General features: G+C 40.3%; 1 protein-coding gene across 6 annotated transcripts in view; it reads right to left on the reverse strand.

The window, feature by feature from the left end:
- NBEA (neurobeachin) overlaps positions 1-19913 on the reverse strand; it is a 520018-nt gene that overhangs the window by 46797 nt on the left and 453308 nt on the right. For all 6 annotated transcript variants that reach the window (XM_063429275.1, XM_063429259.1, XM_063429266.1 and 3 more), the window contains 2 exons: positions 8830-8982; positions 746-913 (listed from right to left, as the gene is read on the reverse strand). In XM_063429275.1, coding sequence (XP_063285345.1) covers positions 746-913; positions 8830-8982 — 321 coding nt within the window. The remainder of the gene's footprint in view (positions 1-745; positions 914-8829; positions 8983-19913) is intronic.

The raw sequence follows: 19913 nt of genomic DNA on the forward strand, positions 1-19913 counted from the left end.
ATTTAAAGGCTATGGACCGCTCAATAAGTCTGGCGACTTTCAAGCCCTCCCGTGTGTCCACGTATTCTTTGTTGCACTAAATACTGCATCAGTGTCAGGATCCAAGCCCCCTAACCAAAACTATATCAAAATCATCCTGAGACTGGCCTGATGGGATTGAGCCTGTGTTCTGCTTTCTGATGTGGTCTAATAAGTCACTGTAGGATTTTTGGAAATTGACTTGATTAGACTTAGTTTGCTGGCTGCCCAATCACTTAACAGTTTTTATTATAGACCCTTTGGATGACTATGTACGAAGAATCTGTGGTCACAATCACCAGGTTAATTAGGAGCAAATTATATAAAGATTATGTATAAACTTCAAATGCTTCACATTATCCTACCACGTACAATAGCTACCCAGATGTCACGTATTGGGTTTTGATGTTGCAATATTGCAGAGATAGGAGAAGAATGTACAAAGGATCTTCGCTGAAGATGGAATTGTGAATGTAACAAAACAAGCTAATATAGAAAGAGAATCTAAACTCTAACGGAACAGACTACTACAAATAGAAATCGTAGCCTTGGTCATATTAGGTCTATGATTTCAAAGAAATAAGAGGAAAGGTAATCAACTACAGGAGTCAAGTGCACCAGGTCCTACATTGCTTAGTTGTGAAGTGTGTGTGACTCTGGAAATGAAAGGATACAGTTATCAAGCCAAAGGGCATTGAACCAAAATAGTAATTTGTACCATACGTACCTCTCGCAGTACTGCATCGGTGATACTGTCTAAGTTTACAGAGCCTTCATACGTTAGGTAGTGAAAGACATTTAATGCCCGCACAGCTTCTGGCCCTCTTTGCTTGTAACCAAAGATGAGGTCTATCCACTGATGTAGCTGACATGATACAAATTCACTTTCTAGAGCCTGGAAACAAGTGAAAATGACATATTTACATGCACATCATTGACCACGTCAATGCAAGAGTGACAGAAAACGGTAATGGCACATGTGACAATTGACTAGAATAAACCAACATCAAGTAGAGCTCCAGCTTACAAATGAAAGGCAAAACTATGACATATGAAACACAATAAGTATTTAAATTGATAAAAAAAAAAATAGAAGTAGCTGCCCATGGCAATTGTAGGATTTGAATTTCTATTCGGGCTTCTTATTAAAATACAATGTACGGTGCAGACTGCAACCAGCAAACCTCCCTAATACCCATCTCCCAGAGGCCAAGGGCACAATTCAGGTAATAAAAGTTAAATAAAAAAAAAAAAATATTAGCGATACACATAAAGTATACATGATAAAGTAGCAGATCTATAGAAGATTGGTGTTGATGTCAGCATGAAGATGCTGACTTAATGCATGCGGGGATTTTGAGACTTTATCTAGTTCAATTTTAAAGATTCATGCGAGTCTGAGAAAGCGCTTGTGTTATCTAATTATGCACAGTAGAGAGCAGAGGTCTAGGTGGCTAGAGGGAGCTGCGTTTTATGTTTCCTTTTCTCCTGCCTCAGCCATCTATTTAATTTTCTTTTAACGCCATGAAAACTGTCCGGATGAGAACATTGTGTAAAGCTAGGAGGCAGCCTATGCAACAAAAATAATACATTTTATAAACAGAATTTCAGAGAGTGGAGTGGGATACGATTTCAATATTTCATATTTATTTTATGATGCTTGTATCCAAGTAGATATATTTCTTATTGAATTCTCTCTCTTTTTTTGTATTTACATATATATATATGCACTGTGCACATTTAATAAATGCAGCCATTTACTATTTTGTGATAGCAATTTATTTCTCCTTGTCTGGGCCTGTAGAGACCTATCTACCTGGGATCTATGGCAAAAAAATGCATTAGTTTTGTAGTATGATGACAAGGACACCCTTCTCTATGGCAGTCAAATTTGAAAAGTAGTTTGCTGCAATGTGATAAGACTGTAAGAACGTGGGTTCTAAACAGGTGGATTTGGAAGGTCAGACAACGTTGCTATCATCTAAATGATCTTACTGAACTATGACCATTAGAAAATGGGAGAGAAAAGTAGAATGAATAATGAAGACAGGAGGAAGCCGGGCAGTGATGTACTGTGATAAAGGATGTTGGTATAAACAAAGGTGTCAGTCTTAATCATAAAGATCTACAGTATACTTAAAGGAACACTATAGGGTCAGGAACACAAACATGTATTCCTGACCCTATAGTGCTAAACGCACCATTTAGGTGTCTTGCCACCTCTTAGCCCCCCTTAAAAGCAATTAAAACTCACCTTGTTTCCAGCGTTATTAGTGACATAATCAGAATAGCCGATTTTTATCCATTCCAATGCTTTACCATGGGGAAAGCATTGGATTGGCTAAAATCAGCAAGGGGACGGGGCCAAACACAGTTTTGGCCAATCAGCACCTCCTCAAGTATTTGACCAGGAAAGGTACATTCAGATTACTCTGGTTTTCAAGTGCGTCCTGGGGATGTCACCCAACATTCATTGTTACTATTACCCAATTTAATGGTACTCATTTTATCTACCTTGGAAGGTAGACAGATTCTACGGATGATGCATTAACCAACTGAGCTATCTCACCGGCAATGACTGAAGGTCATGATTATACTCACTAGAACAACTACATTAAGCTGTAGTTGTTCTGGTGACTATAGTGTCCCTTTAAAATGCATTTGCTGAACCATAGTACATATGTGGGAGTACTCCTAAAAGTACACTATAGTCTCGAAGTATGTAGAATTTTATACATTTTCTATACTAATATCTGAAATAGTGACATTAAAGGGACACTATAGTCACCAGAACAACTACAGCTTATTGAATTTGTTCTGGTGAGTAGAAACATTACCTTCAGGCTTTTTTCTGTAATCACGGTCTTTTCAGAGAAAATGCAGTGTTTACACTCCTCAGATGGCTGTCAGAGATCCTTCCTGGGTCATGGCTGCCTAAAATGCATCCAAATATTCAGTGTCTCCATCCTCTGCATGCAGACACTGAACTTTCCTCATAGCGATTCATTGATTCAATTCATCTCTATGAGGAGATGCTGATTGGCCAGGGCTGTGTTTGAATTGTGCTGGCCCCTGCCCCTGATCTGCCTTTTTGTCAGTCTCAGCCAATCCTATGGGGAAGCATTGTGACTGGATCAGGCTACCACTTCTGCTGATGTCAGCAGGCAGTGGGCAGGTCTAAAGGAAACAGTGACAAAGCATGCAGCTGCAGACTTGAATACAAGCAAGATTTTACTATATTTAGGGAGGCATGAGGGAACCAGGGTGGCTAGATGTTGGTTTTAACCCTATAGTGCTCTTTTAACCCCTTAAGGACACATGACATGTGTGACATGTCATGATTCCCTTTTATTCCAGACGTTTGGTCCTTAAGGGGTTAAATAGAGGTCAGTTTTTAGTGTTCTGATGAAAGAAAAAAATGAAAATCTAGTTGATATGAGAAGAGAAAAACAAGCATTATTGAAATGCCCCTTTACATTTCCTTCCAGTTGATGAAGCTGTGGATTGTCTGCTAACAGCGTCACAATGCCCCCCAGTCAGTCAGTGGCTGCGGACAGCAGATAGACAGTTACACATTCTCAATCCTACTACAGTTAGAGAGCTTGTATAGCTAGTCTATTAAATAGGGTTCCCTGGTGCCATGTCTGTGACAAACATACCCTGTATATATTCATAACAAAATATATTTTTTTTAATCTCCCCCCTTGACACCCTTCTATACCTCACTCAGTGGCGTACATACCGGGGTCGCAGTGGTCGCGGCTGCGACCGGGCCCGGCCCACCAGGGGGCCCGGCCGCCCTGCGACCCAGGTATGTACCAGGCCAGCCTCTTCTCCTGGGGGGCCCAAGAGCCGGCCACCTCAGGGCCCCCCGAGGCTGGCCCTGCTATCACCAGGCTGGCGGGCGCGCGAGGGAGCACTTTCCCCTGGGTGCTCCCTCTTCAGCTCCCTCGCGCACCGCACTGAAACCGGAGCCGGAAGATGACGTCATCTTCCGGCTCCGGCATCAGTACGCGGCGCGCGAGGGAGCTGAAGAGGGAGCACTCAGGGGAAAGTGCTCCCTCGCGCGCCCGCCAGCCTGGTGATAGCAGGGCCAGCCAGCCGGGTGACACCACTGGACCCCAGGGAATCCCCTCAGCTCTCCCACAGGTAAGGAGACTGGGGGGATACAACAAAAAAAATAAACGTGTGTGTGTGTGAGTGTATGTTTGTGTGTGTGTGTGTGTGTGTGTGTGTGAGTGTATGTTAGTGAGTGTGTGTGAGAGTGTATGTTAGTGAGTGTGAGAGTGTATGTTAGTGAGTGTGTGAGTGTATGTTAGTGAGTGTGTGAGTGTATGTTAGTGAGTGTGTGTGTGTGTGTCTTAGTGCTAGAGTGTGTGTGTCTTAGTGTTAGAGTGTGTGTGTTAGTATTAGAGTGTGTGTGTGTTAGAGTGTGTGTGTGTTAGAGTGTGTGTGTGTTAGAGTGTGCGTGTGTTAGAGTGTGCGTGTGTTAGAGTGTGCGTGTTAGTGTTAGAGTGTGCGTGTTAGTGTTAGAGTGTGTGTCTGTGTGCGTCTGTTAGTGAGTGTGTATGTATGTTTGTCACTGAGTGTGTGTCTGTCAGTTAATGTGTGCGTGTGTGTCTTAAGCACTTACCTTTCTCCAGCGCCGGGCTCCCTTGGCGCTGGGGATCTCTCCGCCCCGATCCGCCTCTCAGCTCCGAATGCGCATTCGTGGCAAGAGCCACGCACGCATTCAAACCGCCCATAGGAAAGCATTTCCTATGGACGTTCAGCGTCTTCTCACTGTGATTTTCACAGTGAGAATCGCAGAAAATCCTCTAGCGGCTGTCAATGAGACAGCCTCTAGAGGCTGGATTAACCCTCAGTGAAACTTAGCAGTTTCTCTGAAACTGCTGTTTTCAGCTGCAGGGTTAAAACTAGAGAGACCTGGCACCCAGACCACTTAATTGAGCTGATGTGATCTGGGTGTCTGTAGTGGTCCTTTAAGTGTATGTGTTTATGCATGCACTGGCGTACATACCGTGGTCGCAGGGGTCGCAGCCCTGCGACCAGGTGCCCACCGCCATGTGTTGCGGACCCAGCCCGCGCAGAGTAAGCGCGCGCGCGGGCCCACGGATCAGTTTTCGCACCGGGGCCCCATGGGTTGTGTGTACGCCACTGACCTCACTGTAAACCAATAAGTCAAAACAGATGGTCTGTTGATGGGAATCTTGGCTCCTATAAAGTAGATCCAGTACTTTGGACTTTAAGTTATTTGAAAACGGTTGGATGGAGGTCAGTGCTAAAGGAACACACTGAAATTTGTGCTTAAAAGGGAACAGTCACATCTCTGAACAGATCACTGAAAATCAACTATAACTTATGTTAATCTGTTACATGTCTCCTTTTCTCAGTATCCTTTTTCTATGCTGACTGCCAGGTGCAAAGATCAGATAGTCTAAGAACCAAAAGGTATAAAGATAGTCTAAGAACCATAACAACTGTAGTTCAATGAAAGCGTTTTGGTGGGATCATGCCCTAGATCAGTCTTACTGCTCTATCCTTCTGCCATTTAGAAGTAAAATAATTTTGCCCCCGATTTGATATTGTTGGATAGACTTTCCAAATAATTTAATATTTTTGGATAAACGTTTAAAATGCTTTAAAGGGACACTATATTCACCTGAACAACTTCAGCTTAATGAGGTTGTTCAGGTGACAACTATAGCTCCCTTCAGCCTTTCTCATGTAAACACTGTATTTTCTGAGATAATACAGTGTTTGCATTGAAAGCTAGGAACACCTCCAGTTGCAGTCACACAGAGTGAACCAGAGGGACTTTGGAGTTGATGGAGGCATAATATGACTCCATCCACTCAGATCTGCTGTCAGCAGAGCACAGGGTAGCACTGTGCAAAGCATCCTGTGATTCAGTATCTCCTCCCTCTGCATGCAGACACTGAACTTTCCTCATAGAGATTAATTGATTCAATTCATCTCTATGAGGAGATGCTGATTGGCCAGGGCTGTGTTTGAATCATGCTGGCTCTGCCCCTGATTTGCCTCCTTGTCAGTCTCAGCCAATCCTATGGGGGAGCACTGTGATTGGATCAGGCTACAACTTCTGATGATGTCAGCAGACTGCTTGTTTTTCCCGAGTCTAACAGCATGTAGAGTTCCAGCTTCTGGCTTAAATACAGTAAGATTTGTACTATATTTATGGAGGCATGAGGGGCCCAGGGGGGCTAGATGGTGGTGTTAACACTACAGGGTCAGGAATAAAAGTTTGCGTTCCTGGTCCTATAGTGATCCTTTAATATTATGAACAATTATTTATTTTTAATAATATTTTGACTTTTTTTTTTTTAAACATAGGATATATTCTTTGATATTTGAATATGTTGAAAAAAAATAATTAAAAAAATTAACAAAACTATAAAGTCATTTGGAAAGCTTATTCAACAATATTAAATAGAGGTCTATGTGGTCCTAGCCACACCTGTCCTGGCTGGGATTCACAGTGTGTTTACTTTAGACACACACAAGCTCCTGCAGGCTCTGGTAGGCAATTAACAAAGAAGGAGCTTTGCAATTCTAAACGAATCACATTGTGAAATAAAGGAAGTTCAGCATTAGATTTCCCTTTACATTAAGTGTTTAGGAAGTCACAGCCAGGGTAAGCGTGTCTAGGACTGCAGAAACAGAAACAAAACTGTTTTAACTCTTAAATGGCAAATAATTGGGCAATGAGACTGCAAGGGCATGATCTATACACACAAAAAGACCTTTATTAAGCTACAGTTGTTCTTGTGCTTTGAGTCTCTTTAAAACAGCGACGGACAGGGAGCTAAGATGGAAGTGCCCAGTTGTGAATTTTTTTTACAATTAATTTTATTTTTCACACCTTACAAATACATATTTGTTAATTATAACAATAAGCAAACAATCTTAAAAAACCCTGGGAAGTGACAGGTCCTCTTTAAATCATCAGGTGGGTACATGATTGTGTGGTAGAACTATAGGTTTCATAAATCTGGTTTTTAAAGACTTTATTTGGCATGCAGATAAAACACATAAAGAAGAACAAATAAAAGAATAAAACATAGTATATAAAATTACATATTTAATATAAAATTATACATTATATAAAATTCAGAAATGTTTAAATGTATATTTTGGTTCAAATACTTTGTACTCTTATAAATTAATTTGGATATATGTATTAAAACCCCCAGAGTACTGTCATCTAGCACATGTACAAATGCAGTAAATGTATTTGCCAAATACAATTTTATACATAATTTTTTTTATTTTTTGTTAAACTTAATTTTTTTCCACGAAATCCCTTTTAAGCTTTAATCACAGAAGTGTTTTACTAAACTAGACATTTGCTTTTGCGGCTTGTTCTATTTTTGCCATCAGCAGCATCAATTCAAGTCAGCAGGGATTGAGAGGCCGAGCAGGGCTGCAGATGCACATCTGTGGATGCTGGTCCTCTCTGGCTAGATTGTGATTGATGAACCTAGCATTAAGGTAATGTTATCAGGGACTACTTACGGCTTCTGTCCTCTGTGACATCACTGAGGTCAGACCATAACCGTGTTAGAATTGAACACAATGGTTTATTAATGTTTCATGAGTAAGTTCGCAGTAATCACACTGGCTTTCTATGGATAAAATGAAACCGGAGCAACATTCCCTGACGTATTAATTGAATGCTATTTCCTACAAGCCATTAGACAACCTCACTTTGCCAGGCTAATACTAAGAACTATTTAGCATAAGGTAGTACTTTTACTTCCAATAACGGTAAATTTAAATATAATCATATTAATTCTACTTTGCCCTCAATGGTACATATGAACTCTAAACATGTGCACATGTTCGTTTCAGAATTCTATATCCCAGAGAGAAAAGTCTTGTGTTTTAAAGAAAAAACAATAACAAAAAAAAAAAAAACATACCTAAAACACGGTTTCTTTTTTTAATGTTATATTAATACAGTTTTTTTTTCCTATCGAAAAGCTATTGGCTTTTGTTTAATCTATCAAATGTCTGATCTTTGAGGTTCTACTGATAGTGTTACCAATTCACTGCTCTTTGAAATGTTAGTCTCCTTCGAATGACAGGGAGACAGGCTGAAATGCAGATTGTTATAAGTTGCTCAAAGAAATGTTAGTCTCTTTCAAATAAAGGAAAACGAGCCACAATACATAGCATATTAAAATGCTCTATATAAAATTGTATTCTCCTTCAAGACAAAGGAAGACAAGCTGCAATACTTATACATTGCTCTGTAACATGTTAGTCCCCTGCAATATAGACTACAGTCATGCGGTTAAAGATTTAATCTAAATATCAGGGTGGAAAAATTGTTATCAGAGATAACCTTCTGTCATCTCCAATTAGGTGTCCAAAAATGTGCACCTACCTCCCAAATTACACATTTGAGATACCATAACTGCTAATTTGTAGGTGTGCTATACGAGTAATATTATATCTATACATTTTCTGTGATTACCACTGGACTTATTTCATGATAAAAAAAGGCAAGAGTAGTCAGAAGAATATTCAGTTATACATTTGGTAAAAAATTGATAACCATAATGCACAGATGAAATTATATTCACCATATTGTGTTTGGAATGTCAAGTGCACTTTAGAGGAACTTGGACATGTTTAGGCATCACAAATATTCTGAAAATGCTGCAATGAGTCTTAATTTCCCTTAAATAATGCTAATGTTATAACTGTATGTCACAGATGTAAATAGACCAACACCCATACAATAAATGGTACATGTTTATTGTTTAATTTAAAATTGAACCTTACCATTCTATTGATTCGGACAAAATCTTCAGGATTTTTTGCCCACGCAGGAAGGTCTACATCATTGACAACTACACTGTCTTCCCGAACTCCAAAATTATACCCGTTGCTGTTGACAAACATCTCTGGTAGGTAGTAAAACTCTGGAATGAGTTCCTATAATGAAACAATAGGGGATGCAAATTACACTATATGAACCATCATAACATTCATCTTTTTATGTAAAGCGTTTTTATTATTTGTAACACAGATCTCTTATTAAATCAGTTAAGTTTATTACTATATTTAGATGAAAAACACAATATATATCCTAAAAATTTACATTTCTTACGACAAAATCTTAACCCGCTGAAAATGGACACTCAACACCAGCTAACCGCTCAGCCCTCTAGAATGCAAAGTGTTAAATTAATAGCTGCTCATTTAAAAAAAATGTTGTCTTTTCGCATCTCAGAGCATGGGTTGTATTCAGTGAATTAAATTGCTAAAAGCATTACATACTCACTTGCCGTGTAATACGATCCAAGCTGATATCCCTGTTCTCGAAAAATTAATCTCTTTATAGACATTTAAAAGATGCACACTTCGGACAAGAAAAATTGCACCAGAATATCAAATGAGGCATAATATCCCAATTTAAATGCTATTAGTAAGTTGATGCTAAACCTCTATTTCATTTTGAGGGGATGTGGAAAAATGTTACATCATGGAGGGGTCTTTTTTTTCCAGATAGACATGTACTAAGTAATACAACAAACAGAAATCGCTAAAAGTAGATAAGTATTTGTAGAACACCTTTCCCTGGAAGGGAAGCTTTTAAACAAATATGGCTGACAATGGCAATAAACTAGGGGAATAAAATAGCCCACCCTCACTTTTGTCTGGATAATAGTTTAACTAGACTCCAAGCACCATAACCACTACAACACCACTCCCTGCCTCCTCTACTTCAGACAGAGAGCTGGAGCTTGGCAGTGCAGGGCTTAGTTCATTGGCTGAGAGCTAAATCAGTACCATTGTCAGAAGACGACATCTCAACAGCCGCAGACATAATGCGAGTAAGTGAATAGAATTGTTTCACTGACTTGGATGGCTGGAGCACATTTAACAAGAAGAATGGTTTTTACTTGCTGTAACCAATTCTGGGTATGCAAATTGGATCTTAATTAAGGTGCGGTAATCAATGTTGTGAAATGAATGAATGAGAGGGAAAGTTGGACATAAGGAGGTAGGAATAAGCTACCAACTTACATTTTGACCTTTAGAAGTAAATTTACACACCAAAAAAATACTCCATCAACAGCTCGTATCCATAAGAAATAATTTACCTTATATAGGTGAAATCTCTTTTGCTAAGGTTTACACCATCTATATATTACAACATATCATGATAAAATATAAATCACAACCTCATACAAGAAAAAGAAAAACAGGAAAAAGAAAACACCTCATCAAAACTGGATTTCTAAAGCATTTATAGGTGTGAAGCAATCTATAAACCATACAATGAATAGTGATCCACATCTGCAAATATGATCACAAACCTTATTCACAGCTGCATTAACCCCTACTGTCAGCCCATTGCAACACGTGATTCCTGCACAGGTTCTACCTACTAATATGAAATACCATTTAAACAAAACGCAAGTAATAACTGAATTGACATGAAGGGACAATCCAGATACCCACATGTTATGCGCAATGTGAAGGGTTGATAGATGTAATAATACTCAGCAATGCTTTCTTCAGTAAAAAAGATGACAAGGGGACCACGACTCCCAGAAATGTAATAAATCACTTGCTGTGCAGAGATCTCACCTCTATCATCAGAAGTAAGAGATGTAAAAAGTGCCTCAAAACCGATCTCTTTAGGAAAGCTTATGGCCTCCCAGAGTAACCTCTACCTCACATACATGTCCCTTGCTCTCACCTAAAAGGAAACACTCTATTCTCTCCACCTGCACTCCAGCTCTGCTTCACCCCACCTTGTTCGATTGCTACCTCCTGTCCTATTGTGTTTTACACCCCACCTACTATAGACTGTAAGCTCATTTGAGCAGGGCCCTCTTCAACCTATTTTCCTGTAAGTTTTTGTAATTGTCTCATTTATTGTTAAATCTTCCCCTTTGATAACATTGTAAAGCGCTACGGAATATGCTGGCGCTATATAAATACCAATAATAATAATAATAATAATAATAATAATAATAATAATAGTGAATCGTTGTGGTACTTGCGGATAGTGTGCATAGTGGATTTACATCAAATGTAGGAGAATTTTACTTTTATGGGTCCTTTTCAGGAATATTTTAATGCATTATCTATCCAGCCTTGTAACTCCCTTTAAGCTTAAAAAAAATCCCCAAAGAGATTTTTCTCTGAGTTGGGAATTCTAGGTTGCGGACAACAGATTTATAATGATTAGCCAAGAGATCTGGCCTTGAAGTATACTGAGATGAAGTTATTTTTGCATATTGTGGACTAAAACTTGCAATTCTCTGTTTAGCAAATAATCCCAAAGTTGCTCAAAAGGGTAAAATATGTGATATCTGATTAATAAGTAATATGCGACACTTGAGCCGTTGCTAACCATCACCCTCAGTCAGAAATGGTAATGAGAGTTGTAGTTTAACGACAGCTGAAGTGGCAAAGGTTGACGTCCCCCTGTGTAGTTAATAGCAAAGTATGCAGTGTAGGAGAAAGATCGTGAAACACGCTGCTAATTTACAGGTTTGTGACAGGCCCAAGCTGTTGGAAAAATTAACGTTACTTTCAGGAATGTCTTGGAGTGATAAAAGACGACTATTAACGCTATCAAAACTGTATACCTCCTGAATCAAACTTGACGTTTCATTTTAATACATTCTGCTACAAAAGCCTACTGTTTTTATGGGAACTCTATGAAATGAAACCCAGTGGAGGCTTTTTTTTTTTTTTTTAATTCCCCAAATAATTTATCACTTGGGGTTTTATGCGCACCATATTTCTTTTCATCAAAAGCTGATCCCTTGGCATCTATTAACTTTGAACGAGCCCTTCCTATGGGTCAGTAAGTCAGTCCTGGTCATCTCCATTAAGTGTATTAATTTACACTATGTCACCATAATGACATCTTGTCACAACTACCCTTTCAAAGAACAACAAATTATATCCAGAAAGTAATAGAGCCGTTCTGAAAGGCTTTGGGCCAGATTACATGCCATTTTCTTGCCTTTTCTTTTTCTAATATATGTGTGTGTATATAAAACAAAATGTTGGGAGCGTGAAGAGATATGGGGATCACGGAGAGATGACTGAACACATTAATTTCCATTCCGGGTGACTTGCTTCCGAAAAGGTCATTTTACCCAGAATTTATTCTCTTACATCTTATCATTATCCATAAAGACTTAAAGAAACACTATAGCTTTAGGAATACAAACATGTATCCAACAAAATACAAACACTATAGGATCCTAGTTGCAGATTCGAATTTCAGTAAAACCTGAAAAAAATGTTTCTATTTGCCTTTTCTCCAATGCAGAGACTCTCTCAGAGCTACTGTTTGCTATTCCTCCCACTACGTCATTCGACTCTCTGTGTGATAGCCAATCCAATAATCCTCGGAGAGGAGCATTGGGCATCTGACGTGCACACGCGACAATCACCCCAAGTGCCCCCAAAAGCTTCTGATAGGAAAGGATTCAATTCAAAGCTTTCCTAAGAGCTGCAACCTCTCGTGACCGAGTTTTACATCATTGAGATGAAGTGGTATGGGTCACTTTAGTGGTTATTTGTAAAATGATATCTCTTGGACAAGTTTGATTTTGCATATTATTGAGAATATGATGAGAGTGTAAGCATATTCACAGTAATATGAGTATCAATGACTGTGGATCAGGCAGGGGATGGTAAATTCAAAATTGCAAATGGTATGCAGATGTTGATGACTTACATTTGCCATGTTGCTCAGCCAGCTTGGTTCACAATATCTGCTAACCTCAGTTCAACCACCAATGTATAATGTGACCCAGCCTGTCAGCATGTGTCGGACTACTGATTTGGTCAATCTTTGTCTAATGAACACTGTTCATAACTTGCCCGTCAACCAGGCATACTACCAGTATCCCACTTAAATAAGACTTTATAAAAGTGCAGATTTCTATGAAAAAATTGCACTTTTATCATTATGTAATGCAGACATCCCAAGTCTCGCGGTAGTTCAGGGAGACTCCCTCATTTTGCATGCGGCTCCCTGTCACCCTCGTTATCATGTATAATATTCCGGAAATCACACACACAATCTGACATGCAATGTATATCAGATTGTGTGTGTTGGTTACCAGCATATTATACATGATTTGTGCCCCCCCTCCTAATACTCGCTAAGCAGATCCGGTGGGTTGCCGGCACTTTAAGAGCGGACCATAGAATCAGCCGGCAGGGAGGAAGTGATGACAGCCTGTCACTTCCTCCCTGCTTCACAGACAGCGCACAGGAGGAATAGAGGGAGCATGGGGGCAGAGGAGAGGCTGGAGTGAGCTGCTACTGCATGCTCATCTCCATCAGCATCAGCCAGAGCTCCAGGACACAACTGTAAGGTAAAATGAGGGTGGCTGAAAATATATAAAGTATGTGTGTCAGTGTTTATCTGAGTGTGTGTATCTGTGTGTATGTGCCAGTGTGTGTATCTGAGTGTATGTGCCATTGTGTATGTGAGTTTGTGTCAGTGTGTGTATCTGTGTGTCAGTGTGTGTATCTGAGTGTTTGTGCCAGTGTGTGTATCTCAGTGTATGTGCCAGTGTGTGTATCTGAGTGTATGTGCCAGTGTGTGTATCTGAGTGTATGTGCCAGTGTGTGTATCTGAGTGTATGTGCCAGTGTGTGTATCTGAGTGTATGTGCCAGTGTGTGTATCTGAGTGTATGTGCCAGTGTGTATCTGAGTGTATGTGCCAGTGTGTATCTGAGTGTATGTGCCAGTGTGTATCTGAGTGTATGTGCCAGTGTGTATCTGAGTGTTTCTGTCAGTGTGTATCTGAGTGTGTGTGTATCTGTGTGCCAGCATCTGAGTATGTAACAGTGTGTGTATCCGAGTGTGTGCGCACAAGTGCGTATATCTGTGTGTCAAGGTGTTCATACAGGTCTGCGTGCTGTGTGTGTTTGTCATGTGGGGGGTGCATGCGTGCGCTGGCGGGGAGTAGCGCTGTAGATGGTGAAGAGCCATCTCCCTGAATGCAAGTTGGGATGTCTGTGTTATGGAACACTCCCTACCTGTCAAACAAACAGCCAAGACGGTTTGATTTCTGCTTCCTACTGGTGGACGCCTGCCTACTCTCAGACCTCAGATCAGACCAGCGTTCTTTCTAAACACAGTGCATTGCGTGCACAGAATGATAGCTGCAGAGGTTTTCAATATCTTCCAAGGAAAAAGGGTAGGGCATGCACAGGCTGCAGTTTATGAGAAGATATACGAACAATGGGGTATATTTACTAAACAGTGATTTAGTTCCTTTGTAGTTCTGATACTGGAGAAACTGACGGAAGCCAAGCACAGAGAGATGGACACAGGTTTCTTCAGGAAGGAAGAGATTCTTTATTCGATTCACCGACCGGGGCTCAGAGGGACTTATGTCACCAAAATACAACAAGATCTGAGCCCAGAACTAACTGTGTAAATGCATGATATAGACATATAGCTCCTCCTATAGTTAACTCTACCCCCATATACTCTTTACACAATCAGCTGAACAAAGCCTAACTTCCCTTACTTATTAGACCACATGGCTCACCCAGAACAATGGAGGAGGGGGGAAGTGTTTTCAGTTTCTGCATTCCTGCATTTGCTCAATACGGTGTTGATTGTATCTTAGCTACGTGAAACTAACTAACTGATACACCATTTACACATATGCCACATGGCAATCTTGTCCTAGTAAATTTATTTTTACAGAGATTCCACCACATTCCCCCCTTTGATGCTTCTGATATTTCACAATTCCAGATGCATCACTTAACCATAGTTTGCTTACACCTCAGGTTGCCATGAATCAGAACAGACCTCGTAAGCATCTTAGCATCCTTACAAATTCCTTCAGCACTCCTCATTCTGAATATATTCTCTCTGGGCTAAGGGTTCATACTTGCAAACAGCCATTACGTGCGCAGCTGGTTTCCTTTCTGTCGTGCTCTCTATGACACTCTGTATGGACCTAATTACCAATGGAACCAAACATGGTAGAAAGAGACACACTATAATCAACATGACTCCTCCTACCAATGTCTTGATCCCTCCAAGCTGCTCGTACCTACTTCCAAACCAACTACTAGAATTGTACCCGTTCCAGGCTTAAGTCGGTACATGCGTCAGTTTAGCCATGTGGCTTGTGAGATCAGCCACTGCCTGCCCTTCATCATCTATGTGCAGACAACAGTTGCTGAGATTGAACTTTCCACATACACCTCCTTCTATTTGCACTGGAAGTGAATGGAGGACTTTATCAACAGCCCAACTGGTTTACCTGGTAATAAGGCTATGTGCTTTACAGAGGAATCCATAATTGCCTAATGGTAGAATGAGGCTTGAATCCCTGTATTAGAATACAATAACACTTCATGGGCATACAGTTTGGCTGTTAACCAGTTCCCTCACATATTACATCCCTCCTATTGGCAATGAAGCGCGCTAAGGTAGCCAGTGCCACTCATTATCTTCCCAGCTACCTACATTCAAGGATGCTAGCTTCTTTTTATGATTCACATCATAAACTTTAACTCTCAAGGTCTCTGCTGTTTCAATTGGCAACAAGAAGAAGGATGGTTTGAGCATACCTAATACACATGCCCCTTCCCAGTCCTGTGGTAACTCCGAATATACTTTCTTACCACAGATCCAGTACAAATTTGCTGGGGCTCTCCAGGTAGATGTGATGGATAGGTCAAACCACACATCCTTTAAATTGGCGTATCTAGCAAACGGGTTAGATGGTTCTGAGACATTTGAAGCCGACCACCAAGTTGTATTCTTCGTATCATCATCATAAGCTTTTTGCCCTAGACAAGTTAATTCTCCTACAGAAGTATTATACATCATTCCTTTCCTCGCTATGCAAACATAACCTATGATGGAGGTCTTTAATCTCCACTCAGATTTACCTCTAACACTCATATGATAATCGGCTTGTGTAGATATTAATTGGTCAACTGCCTCAGAACCGGACATTACCTCCTTTGCTTCCCAAGGCCATTGGTCTCCCTTGTTAGTACCTCCACACACATAGCAGTTGGTAACATTAAGACTACCGGCAATACTTTCGGCTAAATCTATGAACAGGTTTTTAGCATTATGGGGGATCTTATTATCTATACTCATCTCTTCATAAAAGGAATGGTATACTTGATGAGTTTGGGAGGTTACCGTATCAGTCTCTATCCCTATAAACAATACTGTCCCAGGATCTAAACCCGTCCCATATATTTGAAACCCAAATAAATTACCATATTTATCTAAGAACTTGTCGGGGTTATTTATAAGTATATGGATTGGATTGCATTCCATAGACTTACAGTATGGACTGGTAGGCAACTTAGTCACAATCATGTCCTTGTCTGCTGTCTGTCCCCAAGTTGCCCACCCCACACAAGACCAATATGGGCAAAAATTATATTCTCTATTTGGGCATCTCGGACTCATACTTATTTTTACTACTGGGACAAATATATTTATCATTAGACCCATATGTTCTCTCCCATCTAAGATCCCCACATACATTCCACGGCTTTCTACCACTTGATATTGCTTTACATGCATCAAATAGCAGAACACCCGAAGAATGTACGGTTTCTAACTCAGTTTTATTTATTAGGGTCCCCTGAGGATCTCCATTCCCGAGGGTCAACCAAATTGTACGGGGTTGATACTCTGGACTGAAGCACTTAGGTTCTCCTACTCCTAAATGGCACACACTATATTCTATATTTAAGTATCTACATCTTGATACATCTCCGTTACATTCATATTGTGAATGCCAAATTAGGGTCTGGGAAATATGGTTACCTGTTCTTGTAGTCTTAATGCATACCTCACAGCTAGGAGTGTCGGTACCTTTACCTTCCTGAATATAAAAAGACACAAAAATACATATTATCAAAAACACTTCTTTCGACGTCTTCATCCTCAGTCTTCGTCCGTGCGATGGCACCTCAGCTTCCAGGATGTAAGGGCTGCAGGGAATGGAGTTCTGCTCGTCTTCACAGGGGTCCCTTCGAGACTTTCCTGGCTTTTAATAACACGTTGGTGAGCGGACAGGCATTATTATGGCCGTCAAAAACACTCCAAAAACACTCACTTGTAGATCTTTGTTGATGTTCCCTTTTAACAATATTATCTTCGCAAAAAAAAACCCTTTTAATCCAACTCGGTCACACGCTTCAACTGGATCTTGCAAGGATTCTCTGGATCTATGGTAGCTTGTCAGGAATCTGCCGCTGTTTTTTTTTTTTTTTTTACCCTAGAGTGATGAATCCACGGAGTCACTTCTACAACCTTTACAACTGTTGGGGTAGATAAAAGAACAACATAGGGACCTCTCCACTTGGAACCTAATGGAACAGTGTTCCATTTTTTTATCCACACTTGATCCCCTAGATGGCAAGAATGAACAGGTGGATAAATATTCACAGGTAATCTATCTTGTACCCATTTCTGTACCTCCTCCATAGTTTTACCCAACTCTACAACCTGCTGCCGGGTAATTCCTTCTCCCAACTGACTCAAATCCCCCGTTAAGTTACCAAGTATGGAAGGTGGATGCCCATACATAATTTTTCAGCAGTACCCCAGAAACAAAAGAAAGCATCTTTGAGGTCTAGGAAGGTATAGTAGGTTGCCCCACCTGGTATTAAAGCAAGCAGATTATAGGGGATGGGTACCACTGGGTGTATATTGACTACTGCATTATTAACTGCGTTTAGATCTTGTACAGGATGATACTCATCTGATCCCGGCTTCTGAACAGGTAATAATGGAGTGTTCCAAGGGGAGGTACAGAATTTTAGGATGTCATACTTTGCACACTTATCCACATAGGTTTGTATATTTTCCTTAGCCCTCTATAATATATGGTACTAACTAAGGCTAACAGGATATGCTCCAAGCTTTGATTCAATGTGTATTGGTGGAATATTGCGAGCAAGTCCTGGAGGATTATTCTCTGTCCATATTCTTGAAATGTCAAATAAGGATTCATCACTCTTAGGGTCTGTATTTGTTATTATAGAGTAGAAGTGCCATTCTTCTTCCTTTTGCACCGATACTGATATTATGCCTGGTGATCTATTAAACTTCAGAGACGTTGATCCGTTGGGTTTAAAAGTTATCTGGGCTTGAAGCTTTAATAATAGATCTCGTCCTAGAAGCTGAACTGGACACTCCAGCATATATAGGAACTGGTGCTTAACCAAATGGCCTCCTAGAATACAAGTATGACTCCTGAGAATTGGTCTAGCAGCGCTTTTCCCAGTAGCTCCTATCATAATTATAGTCTTCCTGAAGGAGGAGCAACTAGGTTAGTTACCACAGAGTACTCAGCACCAGTGTCAATCATGAAAAAGCTCCTCTTTCCCTCTATTCATACATCGACCATAGGCTGCACTCGGCTAAAGGGGGATGGAGCCCAGTCGGTATCAATAGTCTTCCATGACAGTGTCAGCCAGACCGACAAAATCTCTATCTTCTCTATCCCTTAATCTCTGGGTAGGGGAATAGTATCTACTTCCCTGAACACCTCCTCTGTTACTACTGTCATTCCCTCCAAGACTTTCTCTATAGCCACCTCTGTAACCATCTCGTAACCTTCTCTCTTGTCTTATCTATAACTTGCTTTATATTCCCTCTGTGGGCAGTCACTTTTCCAATATCCTTCCTCTCTACAATACGCACAGTGATTCCTACTTCCTCCCTTACTCAGGCTATTCTCAACTCCTCTATTCACCTCCCTTCCCTGTCTCTCTACACTTATGATAGCTACAGCTAGCATATCTGCCTTCATCCTCATTTTACGTTCTTCCTCCTGCTTTGTTTCAATCTCCCTGTTCATATACACCTGAACTGTGATATGGACATTCCTACAAATCCCTTTAACTTTAGCAATTTTCTTTTGATATCACCTTGGGTCTGGCTGACAAATGCTGAGTTGTTCATTCGAGAGTTCTCAGGGGCCTCTGGATTAAAAGGAGTATATAATCTATATGACTCCAGCAATCTCTCATAGAAAGCATTAGGTTACTCGTCTGCTTTCGTAAAGGAATTATGGGTCTTCCAATTAAACAGATCAGTCATGGTGAACGGGACATAAACAAATACAGGGTCTGCCAACTGTAATTGACCATTAATATCAATGTGTGGTGGACCAGGGGTAAGCTACAGTGGCATTTGTAAATGTCAAAGTTGGAGGGCACCGGTCATTTGTCAGGTTAGGGTGGGACTTAGATAGGGTTGTTTAGTCATAGGTTCCGGTCGGGGAGTGGTGAGGTAGGTGGAAATGGATAAATTAATTTTACTGGTCAGTAACTTGGTTAACAAAATGTTTCGGACAGGGCAAGGAGGAGCCTGACCAGTAACCAAAAATGGTAAAAGTGTATTCCAGCGTCCTATACCATTGACCATTTCATCCAGTTGTATTTCAAAACTAATTTACTGTTACTAAAGGCACACAAGGCTCAGTAATTATAGTATTATGTCAGTGGTTATGGTGTTTTCAGTGATTATGGTATTATCAGTGGTTATGGTATTATCAGTGGTTATGGTATTATCAGTGGTTATGGTGTTTTCAGTAGTTATGGTATTATCAGTGGTTATGGTATTATCAGTGGTTATGGTATTATCAGTGGTTATGGTATTATCAGTGGTTATGGTATTATCAGTGGTTATGGTGTTTTCAGTGGTTATGGTGTTTTCAGTGATTATGGTATTATCAGTGGTTATGGTGTTTTCAGTGATTATGGTATTATCAGTGGTTATGGTATTATCAGTGGTTATGGTATTTTCAGTGGTTATGGTATTTTCAGTGGTTATGGTGTTTTCAGTGATTATGGTGTTTTCAGTGGTTATG

The sequence above is a fragment of the Pelobates fuscus genome, chromosome 1 (assembly GCF_036172605.1).
Source record: "Pelobates fuscus isolate aPelFus1 chromosome 1, aPelFus1.pri, whole genome shotgun sequence".
In the NCBI taxonomy this organism is placed as follows: Eukaryota; Metazoa; Chordata; class Amphibia; order Anura; family Pelobatidae; genus Pelobates; species Pelobates fuscus.